At 44.0% G+C, this 27,742-nt stretch overlaps 1 protein-coding gene across 3 annotated transcripts; it reads right to left on the bottom strand.

Moving 5' to 3' along the window:
• Positions 1-7,292: 7,292 nt before the first annotated feature.
• On the bottom strand, positions 7,293-26,844 carry WDR89 (WD repeat domain 89). 3 transcript variants are annotated; one of them, XM_061998784.1, is made up of 4 exons: positions 26,825-26,844; positions 25,906-25,991; positions 16,936-17,112; positions 7,293-11,603 (listed from the first exon to the last, which is right to left on the bottom strand). In XM_061998784.1, exons 3-4 carry the CDS (start codon positions 17,049-17,051, stop codon positions 10,406-10,408), a joined length of 1,314 nt encoding a protein of 437 aa, XP_061854768.1. In that variant the 5' UTR covers positions 17,052-17,112; positions 25,906-25,991; positions 26,825-26,844; the 3' UTR covers positions 7,293-10,405. The 3 variants fall into 3 exon arrangements, with proteins under 3 accessions (XP_061854768.1, XP_061854767.1, XP_061854769.1); XM_061998783.1 differs by lacking the exon at positions 26,825-26,844 and adding an exon at positions 26,289-26,364; XM_061998785.1 differs by lacking the exons at positions 16,936-17,112; positions 26,825-26,844 and adding an exon at positions 26,289-26,364.
• Positions 26,845-27,742: the final 898 nt, after the last annotated feature.

Below are 27,742 nucleotides of genomic sequence, written 5' to 3' on the forward strand. Positions count from 1 at the left end.
TCTAATTTCACTCCTTGGGAATAACTATGCAAATACCTTTAAAAATCAGCTGGTTTGTTATAGCTATACTGGAGATAATGGGGAAAACAAAGCCTCCTTCAATCCTTAAATCTGTCTAAAATCTAGGGAAAATAATTTTTGAATGACAGAGTACCATTTTTTCCCCAGAAGCTTAGCCATGGTTTATTAGTCCAAGTGTATATTTAGACTATCCCAGTGACACAGCTGTTTTATCACCTGTATTCAAACCTTTCAGATCATGTTTATAAACAATCCTGAGCTCCCTCACGTGCTCTGTCACACAAGGGGCCTCTCAGACCACCATTTCAGCCTGGCTGTGTACACACAGGCTCCCCTTGGCACATTCAGTGGGCTCTGCCCAGTCTTTTTTCAATAGGCTGCACAAAGCTTCCTGGTCCAACACATCAGCAAGCAAAACAGTGTTTTTAGAGCACTCACAGAATCACAGAAGTCCAGGGTTGGAAAGGACCTCAAGATCATCCAGTCCAACCCCCTGCTCAAGATCAGGTCATACAGGAAAGTGTCCAGGCAGGTCTGGAAAGCTCCAGAGAAGGAGCCTCCACACTGGCCCTGGGCAGCCTGTGCCAGGGCTCCCTCACCTCAACAGCAAAGGAGCTTTTTCTTATGTTTAGGTAGAATTTTTTGTGTTCCAGCTTCTTTCCATTACCCTCTGTACTGTCACTTGAGACGACACAAAAAAAAAGTGTTGCCCCTTCCTCTTGGCATACACCTTTTAAATACTTTTAAGTATTAATGAGCTCCCCCTCAGTCTTCTCCAGACTAAACAGCCCCAGGTCCCGCAGCCTTTCCTCGTAAGGAAGATGCTCCAGTCCCCTGACCATCTTGGTGGCCATGCGCTGGACTCTCTCCAGCAGTTCCCTGTCACTCTTGAGCTGAAGAGCCCAGAGCTGGACAGTATCTCACACAGTAACATTCCTGCAGTTTGGGCATTAAAACCAACCCAAACCATTTGCTGTTTCTTTGGTGCTGCCCCAGTGCCTGTGCAGAGGCAGATGGTTGGAAACCACCCTGGTAACTGTCAAGTTCACTTCTGCCCACAGAACAGAAACGGTCTGAGATCAAGAGCAGCAAGGCTGGGAACAAATATAGGAGATTCTTAGAGATAACAGAGAACTTTAGTAACTCTGTTTTGCTGTAAGATGACTCTGGATCAACTCTTAAAAACAAGAGAAAGAAGAGACAAACAGCAGTAACTGCGCTACGTATGTTCTGCTGTAGGCAGGGAGGTGTGTGCACTCTGTTCTCCTACACCTTTGGGTACCAGCAGAATGCTCTGGTTTGCATCCCCAGGAGCTCTCTAGCCCTAACTGGGGCTGCCTTCTCTGAGGTGTTGGAGGAGGGTTCATGAACATGGTACACATGGAAACTTGCAGTGGACCAGCAGTAGCTTAACTCACCCAGCAGTCTGGAAAAGACATTACGAACTGGAGGGTTTCATATTTTGCAAACAAAAGGAAGTTCATTTCCTCTGTTATCTCACCACAGCATTATGTGCAAAAACAAGCCCCGAGCTCTTGAAATACCTCAACTTATTTCTGCATCTACCAAATTTCTTTGCAGAGCCATCTGGAAAACGCTGGCTCCTCATTTACAAGATATTACAGAGCTTTTCAGAATTGTTTCCTAAGCCATAGTCTTCAAAAAAACCACCCACATCTACAGCAGTTAGCAACTATAATCAAGTCTCAGGACTTTTATGTGTGTGTGTGTGTATTTAAGGAGTATTGACAGGACAGTTAAAACTGCCACAGTAATGCATGAACAGGTAATTCTCCATGTGCTAACTGCACCACTTTAATAAATCTAGCCATCAGCAGATGTGGCCAACACATTAGAGATCCCTGTAAGAAACCACAAATGCTTCAGTTACATCTCATGAGAATGAAGCCTTGGGGCATTGTAACAGTTTAGGAAATGAATGGGAGACAATTCTTAAATGAAATAGAAGAAACATGGAGGTGTAGAACATCAGGAACAAAAGTAAAGTGACAACAGGGAAACACATGTGTGAGAGCCTGAAGAGATGCTGTCACTGCCTGCATGTGCTGCTGAGCTAGCTCCTACCAGCCCAGAGCTCCAGCTCACTCACTGTCTAGGCATGCTGACAATAAACCACAACAGAAATGGTAAAATAATAACACTAATAAGAATAAATGAGGATTTGGGCTGATTTTAGCCAAGATGTTTCAACAAAATGCCACCATTCATTCCCTGGCACGCTCTGGGAGGCCTGTGTGCTCCTATGATATTCCTTAGGAGCCTTCAGATTTTTTCAACCCAAGTATAAGAATTAATTCCATCCACCAGTTAATCTTCTTGTTGCTCCAATTCCATAAACATACAGATCTTTAGTACTACCTGGTTGAAGGTTTGCTGTCTAGAGGTATTCCTTCTGACCTATACTTTATTACTTTTCTTCATTTAGCAAAACAAGATTGTTTAATCAAATCACAGAATCAAATGTTCATTTCTTTCTACTAACCATTAGGTTATCTAGTACTGGCCTCAGTCACACTTGGATTTTTGGGGTGTGAAGCACAAATGCCATCCCAGTTGTTCCAAGGCATTGTTGTCCTTATAGGAACCATCTCTGCCACCACAGTGGCATAACAGCAAGTAGAACTGATCCCCACTTAGTTTTGTCAGAAAGATCTAATGTTGAAGTGTACTGCTGCTCAGCATCTGACTGCTCCCTCCAAAGCATAACTGTTACATTTACGTGTCCAGGTGTACAAGTAAACATTTTATTGAAGTGTAGCATAGCAAATGGATGCACCAGTACAGGCTGGGGATTGACCTGCTGGAGAGCAACTCTGCAGAGAGAGACCTGGGAGTCCTGGTTGATAAGAAACTAACCATGAGCCAGCAATGTGCCCTCGTGGCCAAGAAGGCCAATGGCATCCTGGGATGCATCAAGAAGAGTGTGGCCAGCAGGTCAAGGGAGGTTCTGCTCCCCTCTACTCTGCCCTGGTGAGGCCTCATCTGGAGTCCTGTGTCCAGTTCTGGGCTCCTCAGCTCAAGAGGGACAGGGAACTGCTGGAGAGAGTCCAGCGCAGGGCCACCAAGATGATCAGGGGACTGGAGCATCTTTCATATGAGGAAAGGCTGCGGGAACTGGGGCTGTTTAGTCTGGAGAAGAGGAGACTGAGGGGGGATCTTATTAACATTTATAAATATCTAAAGGGTGTATGTCAGGAGGTTGGGACATCCCTTTTTTCTATAGTAGCCAGCAACAGGACAAGGGGTAATGGGATGAAGCTGCAACACAAAAAGTTCCACTTAAACATAAGAAAAAGCTATTTCACTGTTGAGGTGATGGAGCCCTGGCACAGGCTGCCCAGAGGGGTTGTGGAGGCTCCTTCCTTGAAGGTCTTCAAGACCCTCCTGGACATGTTCCTATGTGACCTGATCTAGGTGAACCTGCTTCTGCAGGGGGGTTGGACTAGATGATCTCTAAAGGTCCCTTCCAACCCCTACCACGCTATGATTCTCTGAAATGCAAGTCTACTTCTACATGTTCCTACTGCAAATCTACAGCTACTCAAACCTTTGAAAAACCACTGTACCTCAGCAAGGAACAACTCCCTGCTTCCTGATCATTTATCAGTCTTAAATTGACCTTCCTAAGGTCACTGTTACAGTGAAGTCCTGAGGCTTCCTTCTTAAATGATCCCCAAATTACTGTTAGAAAACGTTGCACTACACATTCTCTAGACAGCCTAAGTAAAAGGATTTTAAAGCAACATTGGAGATCTCCATGTATAAGTAAGAGTTCCCATCATCAAACCGTGCCAGCCTCAACTTCTTTCAAGACACAGCAGGCAGCTCACCTATCAACCAGGCTCCTTGGAAGCACTCAGGTGATGTTTTGCAGGGCTGAGTGATACCCAAAAAACATCCACTGTTCCCAGATTCAAACACAGGAAGGTACTTCAGAGGGACGAGCAGATGGGCAGTTGCTGATAAAGTATCAATAGGAGCAGAACTTCCACTCCAGAGCCTGTGCCACTTCCTCCTTGGCTTCTGACAGGTTCAGCAAACACAAAAGCATGCAAAGGAATCATTTTTCTCTAAGACAAGAGACATGAAACTCTGATCCTAAACTGAGCATCCACCAGCAGAGACTAGATTTTTGCAGGAGCGATTGCAGACCCAGGCAGCGTTACAAACACTTTATTGCTTGACCTTTCTGCTGTCGTTCTCACACCTGCAGCACTGAAACTGAAGAGAAACCCGACCTGCTGTGTTTGGTTTACCGGTGCTGCTCTCCAGCGCCCTCCCCAGGCCCCAGCCAAAGCCAGGCGAGTCACTTCCAGCCCTTTCACCCTCTCTGTGTATCCAGTATTTTTTACCTGGCACAAGTTGTACTTACAGGTAACTCTCCTCCATTAGTAAGTCTAAATTCTTGTACTAAAACCATGTGAAATGTGGGTCTGTATTTGGGCTTCAGCCTTGGTCAAACGTATTCCCCAGCTTTAGCAATCCCCATGGTCCTTTGGGGATCTGCTGGGTATTGTGAGTCCCATGGACCCTTTTCCCCCTCCCCCTACTTTTATTCAGCTTCCTTTAAGATCATTTTAAATCAGAACTCTGTTGAAGTCCTCCCAGCTTTTCTCATTGCCAGGCCTGAGTTTCTGCAGCAACAGGCTGCTGGAGCACCGCCTCCGTGGGAGCCGAGCTGCATCCATCGCATCTTTATTCAGAGCATGAGGCAGGAAAGACTGAAATGGATATGGAATGGAAAATGTAACATCTTCCCGTAAAAATACTGGTGCCAAGACTGCAGCAGGAGTGTATAGAATAGTGTTTTCTGTCATTTAGCTTCCAGGAAAGTACAAAATACAGATTCCATATCTAAAGGCGTGAGGACAGAAGACTTGAGATGCACGTGTTGAAATCCAAGTAGGACAGAGCATCACGGCTACAAGCTGAGGCCAAGCAGTCAGTGGCAGTAACTGACTTCAGCCCCACTCTGCTCCCATCAGCCAACCTACCTGTGTCAGTTTATAGAAACTGGTATGGACAAGGAAAGAGAAAACAAGAGGTTACCAAAGATCCTCATGAGGGGTTGTAAGGTTGCCTGCAAATAATTCTGATGAGGACCCAAGGACCTGTATAATCACTTACCACACAGCTGTAAGTTCACAGACTGAATTGCCACCCTTAGCTGTCATTTCCACAGTCACTTTTGCCTTCCTTCTCTCCATGGCAAATCCATTGGTTTCTGCAGGGCAGGGGCAGCAGGAATGGCTCAACCAGGGGCACTCTGCACTGCTAGCACAAGTTGAGAAGGCCCAGCCCCTGCAAGCAAACATCTTCTGCCTCTCTTGCATGCTTGGCTGCCAAATTGTTCATCTCAGACAAACAGGAACTGGCTTTTATGCTTGAAGGGTGTTTATGTCTTGCATCATTTATTTAAGGTCCTATCTTACTTCCATTGACCTCAAGAACAAGCCATTACATGCATTTCAAAGGTAGAGGGTCTGGCTCCTTTGTCGAGGAGGTTCTGTGAACAGTCACTCTGTCAGAGGGCTGGCACCTCCCTTTCTTCCCCCTTCTCTTTGCTTCCCATCCCCACATGGTATAACACAACGTGCAGAGCCCAGCAGCCTACACACAGGACATGAGAGCTCATGGGGGAAAAGGACAGGGCTTGTCTCCCTGCAGAAAAGCAGGTGTCTAGACACAACCTATTACTTCCCAAAAAATATAAGACCCAGAAGCCAAGTAACAGAAGACCATTTCAAAAGGATGGGGAGAAGCAATTCTAAACGAATGGCAAAGGCAGGTGAGCTTTATGAGGTGGGCCAACAGAATGCAGGTTCTTGCAGGAGCACAAAAGCTTTGCTGAGTAAGTGACACTGCAGTTAAGTGCCTTCATAGCCCCAGCACGCCTGGGTTGGGCTCTGTGCTGCTGGACAGGGAGCCCTCCTTGCAAGCACGAGATGTGGCCAGCTCCCATCTCCCACAGCAAAAGATGACCTCAAGAAACAGGATGAGCTACAGGGCTATGCAAGATGGCTAGCCAAGAGAAAGTAGGTATTAAAATAGTATAAAGCTTGCATTCCATGTCTTTAAGATGTTTTATGGTATCAGCATCTTTGCTAATTAAGATTTTAATTTAGGTATGCAGTTATGCCCACACAGGACAAATGCCATATACAATCAGGCCACAAAATGGCCTGTGGCTGACAGCTGGCTAAATAAATTCCACCTGCAAATGAATTTACACCATTCGATTTGACAATTTCTACTGCAAACCCAAAGTGGGGGTAAAATCCTAAACTCCACTGAAATAATTGCTGAAGCTACCCATGGCCTTTGGGATGGCCTCATGACACACAGAATGGTGGTGGTGGAAGCTACCTCTAAAGATCATCTACTCCCACTTCCCTCCTAAAGCAGGTCCACCTAGATCAGGTTACGCAGGAACACGTCCAGCTTGGTCTGGAAACCTGCAGAAAAGGAGCCTCCACATCCTTCTGGGCAGCCTGGGCCAGGGCTTCCACATCTCAACAGTAACGAACTTTTTCCTCATGTTGAAGTGGTACTTTTTGCATTCCAGCTTTTGTCCATTATCCCTTGTCCTGTCACTGGGCACTATAGAAAAGCCCCAGTTCCCACAGCCTTTCCTCATAGGGAAAATGTTCCAGTCCCCTGACCATCTTGGTGGCCCTGCACTGGACTGTCTCCAGCAGTTCCCTGTCCCTCTTGAGCCCAGAGCTGGGCACAGAACTCCAGATGAGGCCTCATCAGGGCAGAGTAGAGGGGGAGCAGAAGTTCCTCGACCTGCTGCCCACACTCTTCTTGATGCCCCAGGATGCCATTGGCCTTCTTGGCCACGAGGGCACATTGCTGGCTCATGGGTAGTTTACTGCCAATCAGGACTCCCAGGTCTCTCCGCAGAGCTGCTCTTCAGCAGTTTGACCCCCAGCCTGTGCTGGTGCAGGGGGTTGTTCCTCCTCAGGTGCAGGACTCTGCACTTGCCCTTGTTGAACCTCATGAGGTTCCTCTCTGCACAACTCTCAAGCTGGTCGAGGTCCCACTGAACGGCAGCACAGCCTCTGGGGAATCAGCCAGTGCTCCCAGTGTGGTGCCATCAGGAAATTCACTATTCCCTCATCCAGGTTGTTGATGACTGGCCACAGGCCTCCAACCTGACTGGGCACCATTGATCACCACCCTCAGGGCTCTGTCAATCAGCCAGTTTTACTTGAACAAAATGAAATAATGCAACAGGACTTCAGGAAGAGGTGACAACCTTGTATTCAGTGGGCACACACCTTGAACACAGTGACAGGGAGTGGGCAAGTGTTAGATTTTACTTGCAGAGAAAAGAAAAAGAAACAAAGAGGAAATTTAGGAACATTTCAAACACAATTAAGTTTACTCTCCCGTGTTCACAGCAGGATAATCCCCTGCTGCTCACAAGTACTGCACAAGCGGTTTGCCATCTCTAAATCAAGATGGACACTTTTTTTGGCACTTGGGTAGTCTATCTGGAGTTTTGCTTTTCATCTACAGGAAAAAAAAACAATTAAAGCTTCCCCTGGGGTTAAACAGTTCACATGGTGATTTCTGAATGCCTGCTCCTTGCACATAGTCTCAATTACAGAAGTTCTTTAAAGGTCAGGTATGTTTCTTAACAACGCTGAAGCCAACATACAGAGAGCAAAACTAACCTGAGAGATGAAACACAGTTGGAGAAGTTGACCTGCCTGATTTGATTTCAAGTCCATTAGTATTTATATGATTACACACATATCCTGCATGCACTTTGTAGTCTATAAAATACTGTTTGCAGTTTACACAAGCAAGCAACACTAATTAGTCATTAACATGAGGTTTCCATCTATGCTTGTTTTATGGATATTAATCTGAAATTTAGACAACATGAAAGAAAAAGAATCAAATCTTTTCAGAGGCAACACAAGCCTGAATCTCCTGACAGCTGCTGTGCTTGTGCGGAATTTTAAGACACATAAATACATTTTCCCCTTTCCTTGCTATTGAAGTTATGTGTGTAAAAGGGAGAAATCAACATCTCTGGGAAAAGCATGGCTTTAACTGGGATGGGTATGGATTTGTTATATCTTAGTCTGGTCCAGCAACAAGGTCACAGACACAGGTTGAATACTTCAAACAGTTCAGTACCAGAACTGCTATCTCTGCTGCTTTAATTCAGAGACAGTTGGCAGAGCACATCAGGATCTGGCTCCACATACAGTTGAGAGCAAGTGGAGGCAACCAAAAGCTCCCTCTCTGAGCATTTCTGCGTGTAGCACACAACACTGTGCAAGAAATTGAGCATCAGAGAGACGCAATGACCTTAATGCACTGAGTGTGTCACGATACCAGGAAAAGAGAGCAGATCAGCACCTCAAAACAAGTTATATATCATACCTGCAATTGAGATAGGTCACAAAATCATCCTTGAGTTCCCCATCTCCAGCTGCTGCTATGGAACCAGGCCAGGCCTGTGAGGCACTACAGTGAATTCAGAGGCGGCTTAAGCTTTTGGCTGGTCACAAACCCATGATTTCCACAAAAATAGGCAATAACTACTGACCTGGGAGAATAAATCTTGAAAGGCCACCCAGTCCAGGCACATCACAGGCCCCACGCTCACTGCCCAAGTTGTCTCAAAATAGCACACAGTAATTTGAAAGCCAAAAGCTAAGGATGTTGGGTGTAACTTGCATTTAGCACAAATTAACAAACACTTTCAAATAACCATCAGTAACAAAAGGAAGCGAATCATCTTAATTATCTTCAAGAGGCAGACCTAGAACAACTCCAGATGCATACCTGTGGCTGAGGGACACCAACAGTTTGTGAAACACATCAACTGGAAACTGGATACTTCTGCTGAATGGGATTGTTTTCCAGAGATGTTAAAGCATCTCCAGCACAGCTGTAACCATATACTGGTGCTATCTTCTATACCTCGGAAACTGTTTCTGAATGCCAGGCTAATCCTCTAAACCTGACATTCTAAACTTGTTTTGAAAGAAGTATCTATCTGTCCTCAGGCATAAAAAATAAACCCAACTTCTCTTTGTGCCTTTGCCAGCCACTCAGGAAGAGCAGTTCTGAAATACCCCCGTGCTGGTCTCTGCTACAGTCACATGTGAGCCTTGGCACAATTGCCACCCCTCGTCTGGCTGCGTGGTCCCCAGAAGGCTGAGGGCAATGGCCTGTGCTGAGCCAGATGCATAGATCATCACCTGCCAGCAGAGCAGTATGAGCATAAACACTCCAGCACTTCCAGCAGTACAGACCAATTTTTGCACCACTTCATAGGTATTTGATGGAATGCTAAAGGAAAGCTGGCTGAGGGAGATGTCTCAGCCTAAAACCCCTTTGCAGAGAGAAACATATCTTAAAGGCCACACACAAACCTCTGAAAGGTTTTCTCATACCAGGCTGTTGCTCCCACAGCACAGTCCCAGAAAGTACTGCTCATTTAGGGGTTTGCCATTCTCACTCAGCATGCCATATCAGCCTATTTCTGATGCAGGATCTGGGATTTTCAGCACCGCTGCTGTAATTGCACTCATCAATTTCTATAACCCATTGAAGATCTCCCAAAGTCTTCCAGGTGCACCCACCCTCCCCTGAGACACACTTAGCAGGAGAGCACAAAGCTGCTTGTAAGCCCCTTGGGTGTTTTCATGCAGGAAATATGCCCAAAATAATAATGCCAATTTAACAGTTCTCATACACTTAAAAATGAGGTGCTTAGAACCATGTGTTCTCACTTGGTTGAATACATTCATAGCTTTGCTATGAAAAATATGGCTCCATCAACTGCTTCTTTATGAGCCTGTTATAAACCTGTGATATGACAGTGCAAAATAGGACTCATTTTCTGTTTCATCAAGAAGTAATTCTCTTGGGGACTGAGACGTGACATAAAATCTTTTAATGTATTGAGCAGTTTCATTAAGTTCTCTACAAAGAAAGCAAAATACAGCATGAAATACAAAAGCTTCTCAAGCATGCCAGGGAATTTCAGAGGGAAGGTAACAAATTATGCAAGCCACAGGCCTGTATTATGCATTAAAAATGTTGGCTGAGACTAAACAACCATAAACATTTTTATATCATATGATTTAAGATCTATTAATTCAAGAACTTGAGAACAAGCTTTTACTCTTTTCTGATTAATATTATCACCCTGAAAAAAACCCAAAGCAACCAAAGCAAGGCATGCTTCTGATGACTGAAACAGGCTCCCAGGTAGAATTCAAGCACCACAGCTCTTTCCACAAATACCTGCAAATAAAACTCAGCCAAGCAGTGCTGGAGAGATCCAGGACCAGGACAACTGCGCACAGCAGAGATTCTTGCCCTCAGAATTTTACTTTATCCTGCTTTTGAGGGAGCTCTTGTGAACTCTTACTCTCTTCTGCACGGAAGAAGCAATCTTCAGAGACGCTTTCTTTGCGAGGGACCTTTCCACAGCTCCAGGTTTCCACAGCAACAGCTGAGCATCCTCTCCACCCGTCAACAGAGACTCATCTCTCAGGTTCCAGCAGAAAGAGCGCACGGTGGCAGAGTGTCCTCCACAAAGGGAACCCACTGGGCTGAGCCCGTTGCTGCTGCAGCTGATGAGGTGAATGTTTCCTGTGGACGTTCCCCCCACAAGAAAGAGCTTGTCTGCCTTTTCATGGTACAAGCCACCTACCAGATAATGTAAGCCATCATTTTCAATGCAGGCTGTGTCTCTGACATCCAGAACGTGCAACAGTGTTATTGGTTCTTCGGTCTCTAACTGTGCGATGTCCCACCAACAGAACCCCTCATCGTGTGTCATGCAGTAGATCTGTTTATAATCTTTCCCAGACCAGCCAATAAAACTTACTGATGAATCCGAGTTGCAAGTTGATACCAGAGCATCGTCTTCGTTGTCCTTGTTAATGTCAAACACATTGACTAACCCATCGGTTGACCCAGAAATTACCAAGCTGGGTTCAACAGGATGAAAACAAATTTTAGTGACATCATCATTGTGACTTTCAGAATAGACTCCCAATGGTTCTCTAGCACTGGTGCAGTTTGTAATGCCTCTTGCATCCCAAAACACCAGAAATGTGTCTTTTTCAACTTTTTCTGTTCCAGCACAGATTATGAGATCGTTGCAGTTGATATCAAAACTGATGAAAACGTTGGAAGGATACCCACTAAACACCTGCACAGCTTTTTGACTTGCTAAACGAATATCCCAACACTTTACTGTACCGTCACCGCAGGCTGACAACACCAGGCTGTCACAGGTGTGGGCAAACCTGACTCCGGCAAGTACCCCAGGATGGCCGTGGTACTCCCTCAGGAAGCCTAATGTTTCCCTGTTATATACCCTGATGGACTTACTGGAACACGAAGCTGCCACAAAGCGGCCGCTTTCGGACTCAGCAGGTTTGGAAACGTCTATATCCAGCACGTAAGCGGGTTCCTCACTTGGCGCAGAACGTTTCGCTATGCGCAGGCTGGCAAGCTGCTCCTCGATCTTCTCCACTGCAGTCATCTCAGGTGCTGCTCCTGATGGCATCAGAAACCTGCAGTAAATGAAACCCAAGGCGAGTTGTAATTATAACATAATGAAATGAGCTTTAAAAATATGTAAGAAAAAGCACCTTGCACAGAAATGGTACATGAGGTCAAAAATCAACTATCCTGGCGTCCTGCCCACCACAACTTTATTTGCAGACATGAGGGACCCGTGTTAGGTGTTAAGGTGCTCAGTCTCTGGTGGTTGTAAGCACTACATCATATAATCTCCTTACAAGATTAAACACTGTGTGGATGCTGTGCAAGTCACTTAGCTAAGTTTCCTACGTTATTTTTATAAAGTGAATAGTAAAGCAGAAAGAAAATGAAGTCATTGCTGCTACCTGAGGAGGAATAACTTTTTGTTCTAAAAAGCTGCTGGGAGGCCCAGCCCAGGAACTGCTGGGCCAGTACAACCACAGGAGATGACTTTGGTAATTTTTGTCTGTTGAGGGACACTCACAGGGTTGGCAGAAAACAAGAACAAAACTACACAGAGCTACAGCCTGAAATGACCAGATGAGATCCATTTTACAGGTATTTAAGTGCCCAATGACGCAGATAAACCCTTCTCAGCATACCATGGACCACCTAAATAGGCTACATGACATTAGTGCAATCAATGAAGTTAAGCACCTTGGCCATTTTCAGCAATTCTTCTGAGAAACTAAATGTTTTTTGAATCTCCTATAAAGCCCCAATAACACCAGCTCTTAGTGCAACAGACAAAGATCTTCCCTCCAGAGGCAATTCTTCTCTGATGCTACTGAATCCTCCTAGAAACCCCAACTATTCCAGTGATGTACCCAAATTACAATTTCATTCAGCAAAACCAAAAGACATTCTCTCAATCTTTTCATACACAGATTTGCTTTTAAACTACAGTGTGTTCTAAAAAAATAGGAATGTTCTTCCTTCTATAACACAAGGTAAAAATCAATTCTGTAACTGCAGTAAAGACTTTCATCAATTTAGAGTCAAAAAAATGACTAGAGCATTTAACCTGGAAAGACATTTGCCATCATAAACAATGCATGGGTTTAGTGAGTTTGCAAACTACAGCCATTTTTAACAGAAAGATGTAGGTGGAGAGCGACTCCATCCCTGGAGCTATTGCAAAGCCATGTAGCTGAGGTGCTGGGGGACAGGGGTTAGTGATGGGCTTGGCAGTGTGAGGTGAGTGGTTGGACTCAATGACCTTAAAGGTCTTTTCCAATCAAAATTATTCTATGATTCTATGAAACAAGCACTCACATGAATGACTTCTGTCAAAATTATGGGTTCAACTAGGCTACCCTTCCATGTTACAAAACACAAACAGAACATTGGTGAAATCACAGCAGGGTCTAAGGGGGGGGACACATCAATGATTTCACTGGTACAGGGATTTCAGGTAAAGCAGAACTCAAAAATCTTGTTTCCTCGGGGAGTTTACCAGCACCCAATCCTTCTTAGCACATGCATGAAAGGATTCCTTTAAAGAAAATCCAAATAGAAATGAAGTAAAAATCAGGCAGACCCAGAGTAGAAAAAAATGTTCTCGTGCTTTTCCTATCATAAATTTTTCTGCAAATTCTTCAGGCTGTGTTTTTAGGGATGGAATGAGCAAGTTTCCATGTATTACTTGGGTTAGGGTAATTATTTTAATGGTCCACAAGAGGTTAGAAAAGGAAAAGCTGCTATGACAAACATGCATTCTGCTTTTTTTTTCATTTCTTGGTGGTGTTTGTAGTTACAGGGTTTTGCTTTCCCTCCTCCTGTTTGTTACATACTCATGATGCCGTGTGACCAACGAGCAAATTCGTAAGAAACAGCTTCGGTAGGCATGCTCATAAAAGCTTAATTCCCAAGGCACAAATAATCTCACTAAGCTATTTGCCTCAGTAACATCCTGACAATGAGGTCCCCAGGTTAATCTTCCACATCAAAGCAACCTTTCAGAGCACATCTACAAGTAATTTTTGCCATAAAACGCAGACATCCTGTGGAAACTCCTTTCCCCTCTGAAGAGAAGTTCAAGTTGTTTTCTGGCATTAGCCTGCATACAACCCTCCCACAGAGCCCACTCCTTCCCTACTCTTCTGTGTATGGCCTCAAATGGAACAAGCTTTTGCTAGAACCATTGCATAAAGCCAACTGTTGTCAAACACTGCTTGTTACACTGCTCAACCACAAAACTACTGAACTCCTACGCAAAATGATAATTTAAATTACAGAGATAAAACATTGTAATATTAACAAGGATGACTGTCCACTTAGTCCAATTTACTGGAGAATTACAAGGGATGGTTCAATTTAAATACAGTTTCAAAAACCCATGCTTGAACGTGAAGAAAGGCATCTTCACAAACCAGCTATCCTTTTGTGCTACAATCACTAAGAAAACAACTTGGTCCTCTCTGTAAACTTTTTTGCAACAAGTGTAGTTTTCCAGACTGACCTGATTTTCAAGCTCTAAATATTCATACTTTTTATACTCAAAAGGCCAAGCAAACTCAACCAGCCAAGTTCCTGATAAATGCCATCCTCTCGGAAAGCAAGCTGCAGTTGTTTAAACATTACTGACTTGAATAGAGAATATTATTCAATGAGTAGTTTCTGCAACACTCACGTCAGAGCTTTTACTGCTGGAGAGAGTAGGGCAAGGGAACTCTACAAGTACCCTGAAGTTGTAAAAAGCCCAAGTCTGCAAAAGCATTTTCCTTCTGATTTAATAATATTTTCCAGGAAATAGAGTTAGTCCAAGACAGCTCTTAAGCTTTTATCCCTGAATGACACAGGTACAGCTATTCTGAAATAGCAGAAAATGCTGTTCATATTTCCAGATAGATGCACAGTTTGTATCATCAGGAAGCTGGAAGGTAGAGTTTTCAATTGTATTTCCACTGCAATGACTAAGAAGCCTTAAAATTGTATTTGATGGCAGGCAGGTTTTTGCTAAAAACTCTGTAAAATGTCTGCCCTAGTGAGAAAATCTTTTGACTATTATGAAATTGTGATTGAAGGTTACACAAACAATTCTAACTTCAGGGTGTAGCTGCCAGCCCTTCCTTTTCAGAAGGGGAAGTCACTGTTGTATTTTGATGGGAACATTTAAATAGCAGGAATGGGATCTGTGTTAAATTTATGGGACAAATAGGAAACAATGGTCTTCCAAATACAATAGAAGATAACCAAGCATTGGACTGCTGCCATCTTACAAAAGCACGTGGTGCTCTGCATGGCCAAACTGAAGCACTTTGAGTTTAGCAGTCCTTTGACAAAACAGGTATCTATTTTGTTATGGTCACCAGTAACCTTTTGGAAAAGGCAGTATCTTTGAATACCAGTATAGGCAGCAGTATCTTTTGAACAGCCAGTCACTTGTGTTTGAACCAGAAATTCAATCCCATCCTCAATGATCACCATTCCTCATATAAACAGCTGCATCCCTCCTGTGTGCTCCTCGAACGAGGTAAAGACACCTCCTACAAATGAACCATGACACTTCTGTGTTAATGTGTATGGTCCTCTGGAACTACATTCATGTGATCTTTTCTATGAACTGTAACAGTTATAAACAATTCCTACACATCTTTTGATATCACAGCTACCAGAAACAACAAGCTTCTTGAAGGACACTCAAAACTAATTACCTCTTGAGAACTTAGAATAAATACACTCCTATGAAATAACCTAAAATACTTACAAGGCTCCTTTAAAACACAAGTTTGATTTTTAGAGCAAAAGGCACAAAGTGGAAGGGATGCCAAAGTGCCAGGACAGGATTTTCAGATGCCTTTGTTAATGTATTCCTCACTAGTGGAGTGTGGAAACAACCACACAGCAAGAGCAGAAGCAAGCAGCCAGGGATGCCAAAAGCAGGTCTTGCCAATGTCAGGGAAATGAAAAGCAAGCACCTATCCACACAAACTAAACATTTCATTTTGCCTCAGCATACACTGCTGTGCTATTCCTGCAGTATTCTAAATGTTGCAGCCCCAACTCAAGTCAACAGGCTCATGAGTCCTCTTCAATCCAGAAAGTTTTCCAAAAAATACAGCAGCAATTCCAAAGTTATTTCCCTTCTCCTTTCAGTGGTGTACACACAATGCTGCCAAATGGCATCACTCTCATTTCCAAAAGGGAATGTGAGCTCAACAAGATGTAGAAACATAAAATTGCCTCTCTGAAAAATACCATTGGAAATGTAGGAGAAATGGAACTTACTCAAAGATTTAATTAGTAATATAACAGTAACTTAGGAGAAAGAGGGTAGAAACATGTAGCAAAAATGAAAACAACCTGTAGTTTTGGCAATTGTCTCTGTAGAGGTCAAATACCAAAAATAGCAAGGGATTTGAACAGCAGTAGATGAAATCTTGTACTGTTCTTTCCTACTATAAACAATGAAAACAGACCCTCCCTTTATTTTCACAATTATTAAAAGCTCAAGAACAAACCTGGGCAGTGGAAAGCAACTCATGCCTGCAACATTACATGTGGTTTGCATTTTAAGACAAAACTGCAAAGCTCAAGGTTGTCTGAGGAAGATGCATTAAGTACACTGCACTTCACTGAGGCAAAATGCCTTCAGAGACACCTCCTCACTAGTTCCACTTCACAACCGAAGATGGATCAGCCACATGATCTCAGCACTGAGGGGAAACACAACACACCCATCAGGCACACGCCATTTCTCCAGCCTACAGACTCCTATAGCTGATTCTAATTTACCAAAGCAGAGAGCGAAGGTGTGGATGAGGCAGTCATCCAATAAAGGAGGCTGCAAAGTGATAAGAGGATAAGAGATGCTCTATTTTACTCTCACGGCTATTCTCAGACCAAGCTCACAGAAGCTGCAGCAGAAGCAATCCTATTTTATAAAGACAGATCTGACAGATTCCTGGGCAAAGGTTAAACCATAGAAAGAGATACTGTAATTGGGACATTTATCTTCTAAATTCTACATATTCTCCTTTATTTTTTAAAGAACACTGTATTTTAAACCCCTCTGCAAAAGCTGATCTAGGCTTAAATCACACACTCATGGCCTCTAAAGAGGTAAATGACAAACTCTTTGTCCCTGGGTGGGTTCTACAGAGCAGGCAAGAGCTGCCAGGAAAACTTTCTTAGCCTGGGCTTGGATTTTGCACTGGAGCAGGTCTCTTGAGATGGAGGTCAAATAAGAGGTTTGTGCCTACTGTTTCCTCCACCTCCCCTCTCCTCCCAGGCACACAACCTGTACTCCGGCCCAGCACACAAACAGCATAGGGGGTGAGGCAGCCAGACCCCCTTCTTTTAAAAGAAGGGGAGGTAAGCATCTACCAGGGAAGCCATGGCCAGTTCTGGGACACTCACCCTTTCTCTAACAAACATCTCATCTTAGGATGAGCCCCAGGATGTTGGTTAACACCCCCAGAAGGAAGTGAAGGTGGATGATGTGCGCACCCAGCAGCTCCAGCAGACATCCCCATCCACGTACTGCATGAACACCGGTGCTCCCAGATCCAGCAGACAATGGCTGTGTCCTGGTGTCTGTAACACAACCATGGCTATTCAGACAACCCTCTACATAACTTGAAGGGAATCCAAGTCTCAGTCTTCTGCATTTGCGTTTATCTCATCAGACCACAGTGACCACAGAAAAGTCATTTCCTTTCTCTGATGAGAACCTCCCACCCTAGGCTCCATATTGACATTACTTTCTGTAACCGCAAACATAGGAAAGAAGATCCAGAACTAATTAGTCTCTCAATTGCATGCAGCCAGCAACTACTGTAAATCAAATGTGTAGGGTACAGTGTTCTCCTGCACTTAATACTAAGTTTTTCTCCATTCACATTTCCACAATATAGCCATGAGTAGCTAAGAGAACTGTTCTCTGAACTATTCTTCATATACCTGCTCACTAACAGCATTTTCTTCTGTGAAAGGTCAAAGACTTGGCACTAGAGCTACACACCAAGACGGGTCACCTCACAGATAAAGGAGACAGAAATATGGTTGGTTGAGTGGATTGGAACAAGAGCCTGGCCTATGAACACTAGTCCTGATTCTGGCAGAACAGCTTACTGAGTAATTCCCAGCAAGATGCAACATTCACTCTTTACTTTCTTTATCAGTGAAACAGTGATAGTATTTGCCTAAATCATAATGCCTGTGTATGTAAACATTAGTAAATACAGTCAGCAGCAGACTTGTGAAAGAAAAAGCCTCGTCTGAACATCACCACTAGAAGATAAAATGCAAATGTCTCAGTAACACTGCAATGCACCTGCGAATTCCACAATCAAAAAGTGCTTCGACTTCCTTTCAAGTTTGGCATTGCAAGAAAAGACTCCAAGAGTGATGACTTTCAGGGCCATTTTAAGCTGAACAAAACCGTCACATGAATAGGCAACCCCAAGGATCCACTTCCAAAGAAAGGTGAAAGGAAAAAATTCCTTGTGCAGCTGCATGAATAATTTAAATCTGAAATAACACCATTTATTTCCTTCAATTTAGATGTTGCCACTTGGTACCAACAGTCTCATTTTTTTTTTTAAATGGAAATAAGTATGAAGATTCTTCCCAAATATTTTGCTGAAATTCTTCCAAAGAATTTGCTTCTACAGCACAGGAAGCCTGGGAAATTTCAGCCTCAATTTAGAAGCAACTGTAATAAAAGGACATGAAGAAACTTAGTTACAGCAGGAAAAATACCTCCTCCTACCACACACTGGTGCCAAAATACTGATAATGAGATGAAATGTTTTATTTACCGGGACATTTTAGAAACTCTTTCACAACAGTAATTTCACTTCTCTACACTACCTTACCAGAGCTCATTCTCCAAAACAAGATGATTATGTTTGGGAAGGAACAATCCCCTGCACCAGGACAGGCTAGGGGTCAAACTGCTGAAGAGCAGCTCTGCAGAGAGAGACCTAGGAGTCCTGGCTCATAATAAACTGAACATGAGCCAGCAAAGTGCCCTCGTGGCCAAGGCAGCCAATGGCATCCTGGGATGCATCAAGAAGAGTGTGGGCAGCAGGTCAAGGGAGGTTCTGCTCCCCCTCTACTCTGCCCTGATGAGGCCTCATCTGGAGTCCTGTGTCCAGTTCTGGGCTCCCCAGCTCAAGAGGGACAGGGAACTGCTGGAGAGAGTCCAGCACAGGGCCACCAAGATGATCAGGGGACTGGAACATCTTTCATATGAGGAAAGGCTGCGGGAACTGGGGCTGTTTAGTCTGGAGAAGAGGAGACTGAGAGTGGATCTTATTAACATTTACAAATATCTAAAGGGTGGGTGTCAGGATGTTGGGGCATCCCTTTTTTCTATAGCAGATAGTAACAGGACAAGGGGTGATGGGATGAAGCTGGAACACAAAAAGTTCCATTTAAACATAAGAAAAAACTATTTCACTGTGAGGGTGAGGGAGCCCTGGCACAGGCTGCCCAGAGGGGTTGTGGAGTCTCCTTCCTTGGAGGTCTTCAAGACCCACCTGGACATGTTCCTTTGTGACCTGATCTAGGTGACCCTGCTTCTGCAGGGGGGTTGGACTAGATGATCTCTAAAGGTCCCTTCCAACCCCTACCATTCTGTGATTCTATGATGTTCTCAAAACTTTCCTCTTACAAATGCAAACCTAAATCAGTTCCAGTCTTCACCTGAGATGTTGCTGGTGAACTGATAAGAAGATACTCCCCTACCTGTGCAGATGTGGCACCCATATTTTCCACACACTACACTGGTGTGCTTGGCAATTTTTAACACAATGCTAACACCCTTGCCTACGCATCCTCTGCAGCTCCAGATGTATAGCACAAGCAAAAACATGCCTCAAAACTAAGCAGGGGAAATGACTTTTCATTTTCTTCATTTGCTTCCCCAGGAACACGCAGATCACTGAAGCAGCTTCATCAGTCACACCCTACAACATCCATTTTTTACGTTTAGCTAATCCAGAACATCAGCGCATCAACGTAATTTTTCAGACCTGCTCTGGTATCAAAGCAACAGGAGAAACTGGAGATCCTTGTGTGCCCATGACAGTTCACTGACTATCAATTTCCAAAACATGCTCATTGTGCAGAGCCTGACAGCCGGAGGCTCTGCTGAAGCCTTATCATGCCCTAAGCTCAATTTTCAATGCTTTGTAGCAGAAAAAAGGAAAAGATGTCATCTAAGTGACAACAGTAGGATGGAAGAGGCTGAAATCAAGGGCTTTAGAGCTATGTTGACTCTATCCTTTTCAAGAGAATTTACTTTTCAGTCTCCATAAAAGATGCTAAGGCATGAAGCATGTGCACATTGTACCCATGCAAGCCGTTCTCTTCAGCTCTCTGTTTTCAAGAGCCTTTACACAGTGTTTACACTTGAACCATACAGAGCACTCCAGGGCTAACTCCACCAATGCCATACACAGATAATTTTTCCCTTTTATATAGAACAGCCAAGTGCACAGTGATTTTCCATCATACTGCACTGTAAGTTCATATACATGTAGACTTGCTTTTTTTATTCCTAGAAAGAATAATCTGTGAGTTTAAATGTTGTTTAGCTATCTGGTGTTGTGATATTTAGATAGGGTAGCCTTGAATCATAGAATGGTAGGGGTTGGAAGGGACCTTTAGAGATCATCTAGTCCAATCCCCCAGTTTCTTTTTCACTACTACTGTGAGTTAGGACTCAATCATAAGAAATGGAATGGTGAATGGGAAGGACAAAAGAGCAAGTGTGTAGGTATCGATGATCTACCACTTCTTTATCAAGAGATCTACTGTATGCAGCCACACAGACGATCCCTGCTGGCAAAGAACAAAAAAATCCACTTATGTTTTTGTTAGCACCCAAACCCATAAGACCTGGGTGGAGAATTGAAGGTCCACAAAGACCTTTCCAACATCTTTGGCAGACAGTATTGCCCCAAAATAAAACCTTGCCTCTTTAATGACCTTGCTCTCAAGCCATGATTGTTCTCAATGCTTTAGTCAATCCGTATGTCGCAGGGTCACAGCAGGTTGCAAGCAGGGCTCTCTGCTGAAGCCAACCTCTTAATAACCAAGCCACAATCTAGCGCAGAAGAGGGCGGGTTAGATGATCCAGGGAATGGACTGTTTATTTTACAAGAAGTAGCTGGGATGCTTTGCCTTGTATAGCTTGGCAAAGCCAGAGATTGAGACGGGATACAATTATTATCTACATCAAAGGAATAAATGTTGAGGAGGGAAGGGAGCTACACAAGAACAATACTGGCACAACAGTTTAAGAGCATGAACTGACTGTAAATAAAATTTAGAGCAGAAATTATAAAGTTTATCTTTCAAAATAGTTTCCAGTTGGAACAGTGGAGGCAAAAATTTCAGCTGTCATCTGCTTTTATAACCTCATCAGCCTGGCACTCACAGCTACCCTTGCACAGCAAAGAACATAAATAGGAAGGCAGACTGAAAAACAAGCAACTAGGAGATGAGCTGGCTCACCATTTCATTCTGGAATATACCACACTGCCAGACAGGCAATTGCAAGGTGTATTTGATTACTGCACAGTTTCTAAAGCAGTATTAAGACCGTGCTAAGGGCGTGTGTATGTGCGTAAAGAGAACGCAATCCCCAGCGTGTGGTAGCTTCCTCTCCCCGCGCCCCTGGCGTGCTTGGGATGAAGGCGTAAGCACCTAAACGCAGCCCTCCAGCCAGCGGCATCCGGCGTGAGAAAGGACACGCCTCCACCGCCCTGCAGAAGCGCAGCCTTGGTCCGGCAGGGACCGCATCTCCCCGTGCCTGCGGGCGGCATCAGCGCGGCGGGAGCTGCTGTTGCGCGCTCAGCCCGCGCGATGTCAGTAACGCCCGGCACCGCGGCGTCTGCAGGGCGAGGCGCGGGAGGTGAGCCTGAAATACTGCAAAGCACATCATTAGCGTACTTTCCCGGCTTTTTTCCTCCTAAAACCCGGAGATTCTTACATCGGACTATTAATAATAAACACACAGCTTTTATTTAGCCTAGCACCAAAAACTGGAGATGGAAAAAAAACCCAAATTCAACAACACTGCAACTTTCCCTTTCTGATCTGTCAAAGAGAGCAAAAATAAGTTACAGGCTCTTTTTTAAAAAAAATCTTAGTTTGTGAATTCAATGCAGAGCTTTTGATCTTTCAGACTTCACAAAAACATGAGACACAACTTGGGTATCTCCATGCCATGCACACAGAAGCATACAGGGAACAACTCACTCATGTGCATTTGTACTTGCTCTTTAAACATTCAGCAAGTGACAAGCCCAGAAACATCCATCCCTAAACTTTCCCGGGAAAGCAGGGCGAACAAATCAATTTAACAGTTAAACCATCTTTCCTCTCAGTCTGTTACACTCATGTCTGGTTCCTATGACTATCCTGACGAAGGAACATTCAATACACATAGATGGCAATTAATAGTTACCCCGAGACATTAAACCACTAGAATGGATTTCTTCCTTAGATCTGGTTTTTCCCCCCTTTCAAAACTGAGTCATGTACTTCCTTAGATATACTGACAGATATTGAGTCAATGAAAATCAACTTCACATAGCTCAAAAAACTCCCCACAAACTGTACAGAAACCCAAGTTCAAGTCAGGTTTGCTAGCAAGAGCTGCACGTTTCTGAACAAGAATCTTTGCATTCACATCCACCCCCTCGTCCCTTCTGATTCACAAACAACACTTAACTTCAGGTCTCTCAGCAATGCCCACAGCAACAAATAAACATGAATGCTTCTTACAGAAATATCTTCAAATTATTGAAGAGTGGTAAGTATTTGAAGCTTCCTATTCCAGGTGCTGCTAGCACATAGCTCCATCTAGCAAGTAGTTTGGCAGTTTTAGTTAAATGCTAGGTTGTCTTTGCACAAATTTAACTGTTCACCAATATACTGGATTTCATATCTTGTTATGTTTAACAAAAAGCTGAGCAATGGCTTTGGCTTGAAATAACAGGCATGAGGAAAAAGAAAGGTAATGGTAGATCTGGCTGGTTGCAGAGAAAGGTGCAAATGAAAAGATGATCAACTAAAAAAACCAAAGAAAAATTATTAAGAAATTAAGATTAATAAAAATATTAAGAAAAAGAAAATGCAAGAAAGATTACCAATACAGAAAAACAGATAGTTTAACCCAGCATAAGAACTCTGAGTGTTTCAATGCAGCTGGTTTTTCACAGTTAAGATGCAGTTGCTATATTAAATGAAGCGTTTCCAGAACTCTTGAGTTTTGATTTTTCATGAAGTTTTCATTTACCTGGAGAACTAGAGAAATAAAGAATGCCCTTCCTTATAAGAAGGACACAGTGAAGTTTTATATAAAACAAGTCTCAAAGAGCAAAACTATTAATAGGGACCAAGAGGTTTTTGGAATACTTTGGTTCCTCTATCTGTTATAACTTTTATCCTGAAACTAAACATTATCACCTCAAAACATTTTCAGCCATACAGACAGTGTCATAAAAAGTAACAACAGGAAGCTGAGAACATTAACAGGCTGCAAGAAGTGGCTTCAGGTTAATATGAAAAGGGGAGACAAATTTATGTGAAGTCTGTAAAGAGTATAAACAACAGTACAGATGGTTTATCTTGCAAAGGAGATCAAACTAGATACTGCAATATGCCTGGACCTAAACACCTGACATAATGAACAGAATAACAATGTATCAGCCTGAGGAGTTGTTAAGAAAGCACTAGTGTGAACCTGTTAAAATGGACAGCTGCACAAGATTTGCTTCCTGACACTCCTTTCAAAATATTGTGAAATTGTTGAAAACACTTGAATGTCCTGTAAGGCCTAGAAACAAGACAGAAAACACACTCCATGCTGTGGCCCTCAGAACAGCCTGATGAAACTCGGTATTTGTCCTGCAATTTGAGCGTGATTTATGCAGTGCTATGGGTTGGCTTACTTCCTTCTGCGACTGAACTCTCCATGCTCCTTGCTTGGTTCTCACTGAAGTAAGTTGTTGAAACTTGCATCAAAGTATCAGCTAAGGCAAAAACACATGGTAGAAACAATTAATCCAAACTACTGGAACTTAATCTGAAAGCAAGGTTTTCTTCACTCCTAGTCTAAAGCTTTATCTACCAAAGCAACAATTGTACATGCCCAGTTTCCACAGTCCCTTCCATTTATTAGAGTAGCTAAGACAACACACTCTGGTTGGTCATGTCAATGCACCAAGTTATCTCCACAAATATTTCATTAAGCAGCCTTAAATTAAATGCTCTGAGCTTCCTTACAGACTTGTAGTGAATGTGTCTCATCTCTGTATGCTCATATTTCTGCAAGACCCAAACCAGCACCAGTTGGTCTGAGGGTGCAAAGGGCTGCAATGGAGCTATCCTTTCCCAGGGCTTCCAAAGCTGCAGGCAGGAAGGAGAGAATAGTCTGAGTGCAGCTTTGAAGGGAAGAAAGGAGAAGGAAAAGGAGGTAGCAGTAGGAATAAGAGAAGACAACACATCGGCAAATTTCTGCTTAAAGGAAAGGACAGTATAGGAACATGAGAAAGGGAAGAGGCAAGGGAGAAGTGGATGTGGGTCAGGCTAAAGTCTGCAGAGGGCAAATGCATGCTTGAAGTTGAACTTCCTAACCCCATGTAGCTATAGGCAACACACTCTTTTCTTATCTTTTTAATGTCCTCTATTGTCTATTTTGCACCTGAACTCCTTGCACATCACAAAGGACACTCATCTCCAAAACCAAGTCTCCAATTCACAAGTCTCAAGACTTCTTTTATGTCTGGTGTGGAACCCACTAACAGACTTGTCATCACCCAGGGGAAGCTGACCCACACAGGAGACATCTTTTCACTCACCAGTTAAAACCAAGCCCTAGAAATCTGCCCAGGTGACTTTACATCAATGCAGCTAATCAGCACAGTAACCACAGTAGTGCTGGTTTCATTCTGGTTTGCCTTCTTTTCTGAAAAAGCTCAGAAATCCAATTATTTGTACACTTATAATACAGTAAAAGCATCTCAAAGCTGCAGAACACAGCTGAGAAGTGCTGCCAGGACATAACAACAATCTGGTTTTACATGAGACTTCTCTGACACAATCAGGAGCAGACCAAAAAGACTCTTGTTCCCAAGACTAATACAGTGAAAGAAAAACTTTCCTTTAAAAATCACCTTATACTTTGGGCATTTAAAAACTAAACAAATGGCACTGATGCACAGCAGAACTCTTGCAAGGCAAAATGGAAGATAATTGTTTCCAAAAAGTCTGAGAACACACATGAAACAGCCAGGCCTCATGTCACTGTCTACAGATGCAGAGGCCGCTGAGAATTCCTAGGCCCACCTTCCTTACAGCACTTTTTCTTGATCCCATAAAAAGATACCTGGAGGAAAATGCAAATAGCTATCTTAAACAATTCTTTAACCAAATCTTTAAACAATTAGAAATCAACATGTAAACTTCAAATAGCCACATAAAATTAGCAACTACAAAGAAATCCTTAGGATACACATGAACAGAAACCTTTTCACTTACTCTCTTGACAGTGACAATTCTCTTACAGGAGCTGCTGTGCACACACACTTCACTGAATGATGATTACTCTCAAAAAGGAAACCCATTTAAATTATTACAAAATAAAAGCCATTAACATAGCTTAGTTCTGAGAACTAAGTTTTTACAGACCAAGAAAAGACCATGTGTTTCTGCATGCTCCCAAGTTTACAACACATTTCTAGAGGAAATGAATTTGGAATTATAGAATTGTAACCAATGTGAGTCAGTAGCGTGGCATTGACAATTCCACTCCCCATATCCTGTAAGAAAAAGTTAATTCTCCAACGTAGCATATTATGAAATACCTGTGGATTATATAAAACATTATTTAAGGATATACAGATTACAGCTTTAGAAGTAGTTTGTTGGGTTTTTTATCTTCAAAATCTTAAGAAGGTTTCACTTTTCCCAAGGGAATAAAGCAATCAAATCAAAGACTTTATTTCTTCTTCTGACCTTTTGCACATTTTTAAGACTGTTACTATTATTAATAGCCTTGTTTTCACTAAAGCTAGGTGAGGTCAGCTGGTACTTACCAGTGTAACTTCTTAATAAACATATTTTATGTTTAATAGGTGCAAAAACAGTTCAACTTTAACCCTGATAACTCTGAGATGTGCCTGCCCAAACTAGCAATACACTGACACAGCCCTCAATGCCAGGTTCATTCCTATTCCCGTCTCTAACAGACACGGCATCAAAACTAGAAATGGTGACTCTGGCCAGTGTCAACCCTCCACCAAGCCCTCTGCTTTGAGAGCACAGTTTTTCCAAGCTCCAAGGCTCTGCCAAGTAACGGGATAAACTCACAGAGTAAGTCGAGGGCTCTTCTTCACGCGTTAGCAGCGATACAGACAGCATCACTAGCAGCACAGCAAGAGCTGCTTCCGTTTAGCCTGACGGAAAAGAAAGATAGCGGTGAGAGAACGAAACTCCTGGAGCCCCCTTTCTCCTCGCTGCTGCACAGGGCGCCCCATCCACCGACATGCCCAGCCCCGGCGCAGCAGCAGGCTCACGACAGAGGCGGCTGCTCTTCCAGCCCAAAACACCCGCCGCGGTTACCCCTGTCCTCGCCCACGACAAGCGCCACAGGCACCCCGCGCTCCCAGCAGGGCGGACCCCATCCCCAACAACCCTCCACCCCCGGCCCAGCTGATCCTCTCCCACAGCAATGCCCACGCAGCGGCCCTTACCCGGCCCGGGTCTCCGCACCCGGGGCTCCGCACCCGGCCCCTCAGAGGCGCCCGCGCCGCGTGCGCGCCGCCCCGCAGGCCCCGCCCCAGACACGCGATTGGCCGCCCCGCCCCCTTCCCGGCAGCCATCTTCCCTCCTTGGCCGCGGGGAAGCGAAGCGACACGGAGGAAACGGATTGGTGCAGGCGGCGAAGGGGGCGGGCCCCTGAGCTCCAATCGCCCCTTTGATTGGCTCTCGCCGGCGGCGCGCGGCGCATGGGCCTGCCCCGGCCGGCAGCGCTGGCAGCAGCAGCTGAGGCGACGCGGCGCCAGGGACGGCCCTTAAAGGGGCCGGGAGCGCCGGCGCTGCGAGATGGGGGGTGCAGGCCGCGGAGCCCGGCCGCAAGGCCTCAGGCCCAGAGTTCTGCCCACTCTGCTCCCGTTTGCCCGTCCCCTCCCCGAGACCCCCGGCTGAGTAAAGCCACTCCCAAAACGAGCCCAGCTCATGATTTTTCTCTGTCACCGCTGAGCGCTGCACTCTGTACTGAGACACCGACCCCACAGCACCCGCGATCTGAGCGTGCCAAACGGAGCAGGGCCTCAGTTTTCCTTTACAGCTCTTGAGCAGTAGCAGGACCTGCCGAGACGCACGGCCGTGCCAGGGTAACGGGGTTACAGGAGGAGACGCACAAGAACCTCAGGTCCTAGGGGTGTGTGTCCGTGGAGCGGTGGTGGGGTGCGGCACAGAGCTGGCCTGCTGCAGGAAAGCACGAACAGAAGGGCTGTTTCCTGGAACGGATCCAAACAACGAGAGGAACAGGAACGTTAATTAGGTTTCCTTTCCCTTCAGCTTGATGATGTATTTTGCCACACCCATCCTTATCTTTTTCCAGTTCAAAGTCCAAATAGTACTTTTCCCGTCTTTTCACTTAAAATGGGCTTACGTAAGAGTTATTAGAAGGATGTCATACTTAACATTGGCTTCTTTCAGCTTTTTATATACTATTGCACAAAATGTTAGAATTCCAGATTCCTTATTCTATTCTGAATTTATTGTTTAGCACTGAAGTCAGCTTGGCCCCAATTGCAAAACACTGTGTTTGTCCATAATGTGAGATTTCAGTGATAAAAGTCATTTGTACCAGTCAAGAAAATCAGATTTGTGGTCATTCCTGATAAATGCTGTGAGTTGTGGTATAAATAATATTACCAATACCATAGACAGATAAGTAAATTACCTCAAGAAGCGTTTTTAAACACCTAAATATTTTTGTCATCTTCGTTTCCGCTACCATTTTCTAACTTAAAATCTAAACATTGGAGCTGACTAGAATTTTTCTTCTAGAAAGATAAGAAAGAGCTTTATCCAAGTCAAATATTGTGGTCAAGTCACATGGATAACTACCACAGAACAGTTTTTAAAACCTGACTTGTACTTCAGTTTAACGTCCTTCTTAACTCTGACATGTAATCCA

The sequence above is a fragment of the Colius striatus genome, chromosome 6, assembly GCF_028858725.1.
Source record: "Colius striatus isolate bColStr4 chromosome 6, bColStr4.1.hap1, whole genome shotgun sequence".
NCBI classification, from domain to species: domain Eukaryota; kingdom Metazoa; phylum Chordata; class Aves; order Coliiformes; family Coliidae; genus Colius; species Colius striatus.

What these genes read in the sequence shown, in the direction of transcription:
- WDR89 (XM_061998784.1), bottom strand. Translation starts at nt 17,051, where the DNA reads ATGGGGATGTCTGCTGGAGCTGCTGGGTGCGCACATCATCCACCTTCA. An exon ending in AGATGTTTGTTAGAGAAAGG is followed by an intron (nt 11,604 to 16,935) that starts GTGAGTGTCCCA and finishes CATTTACTGCAG; the next exon opens with GTTTCTGATGCCATCAGGAG.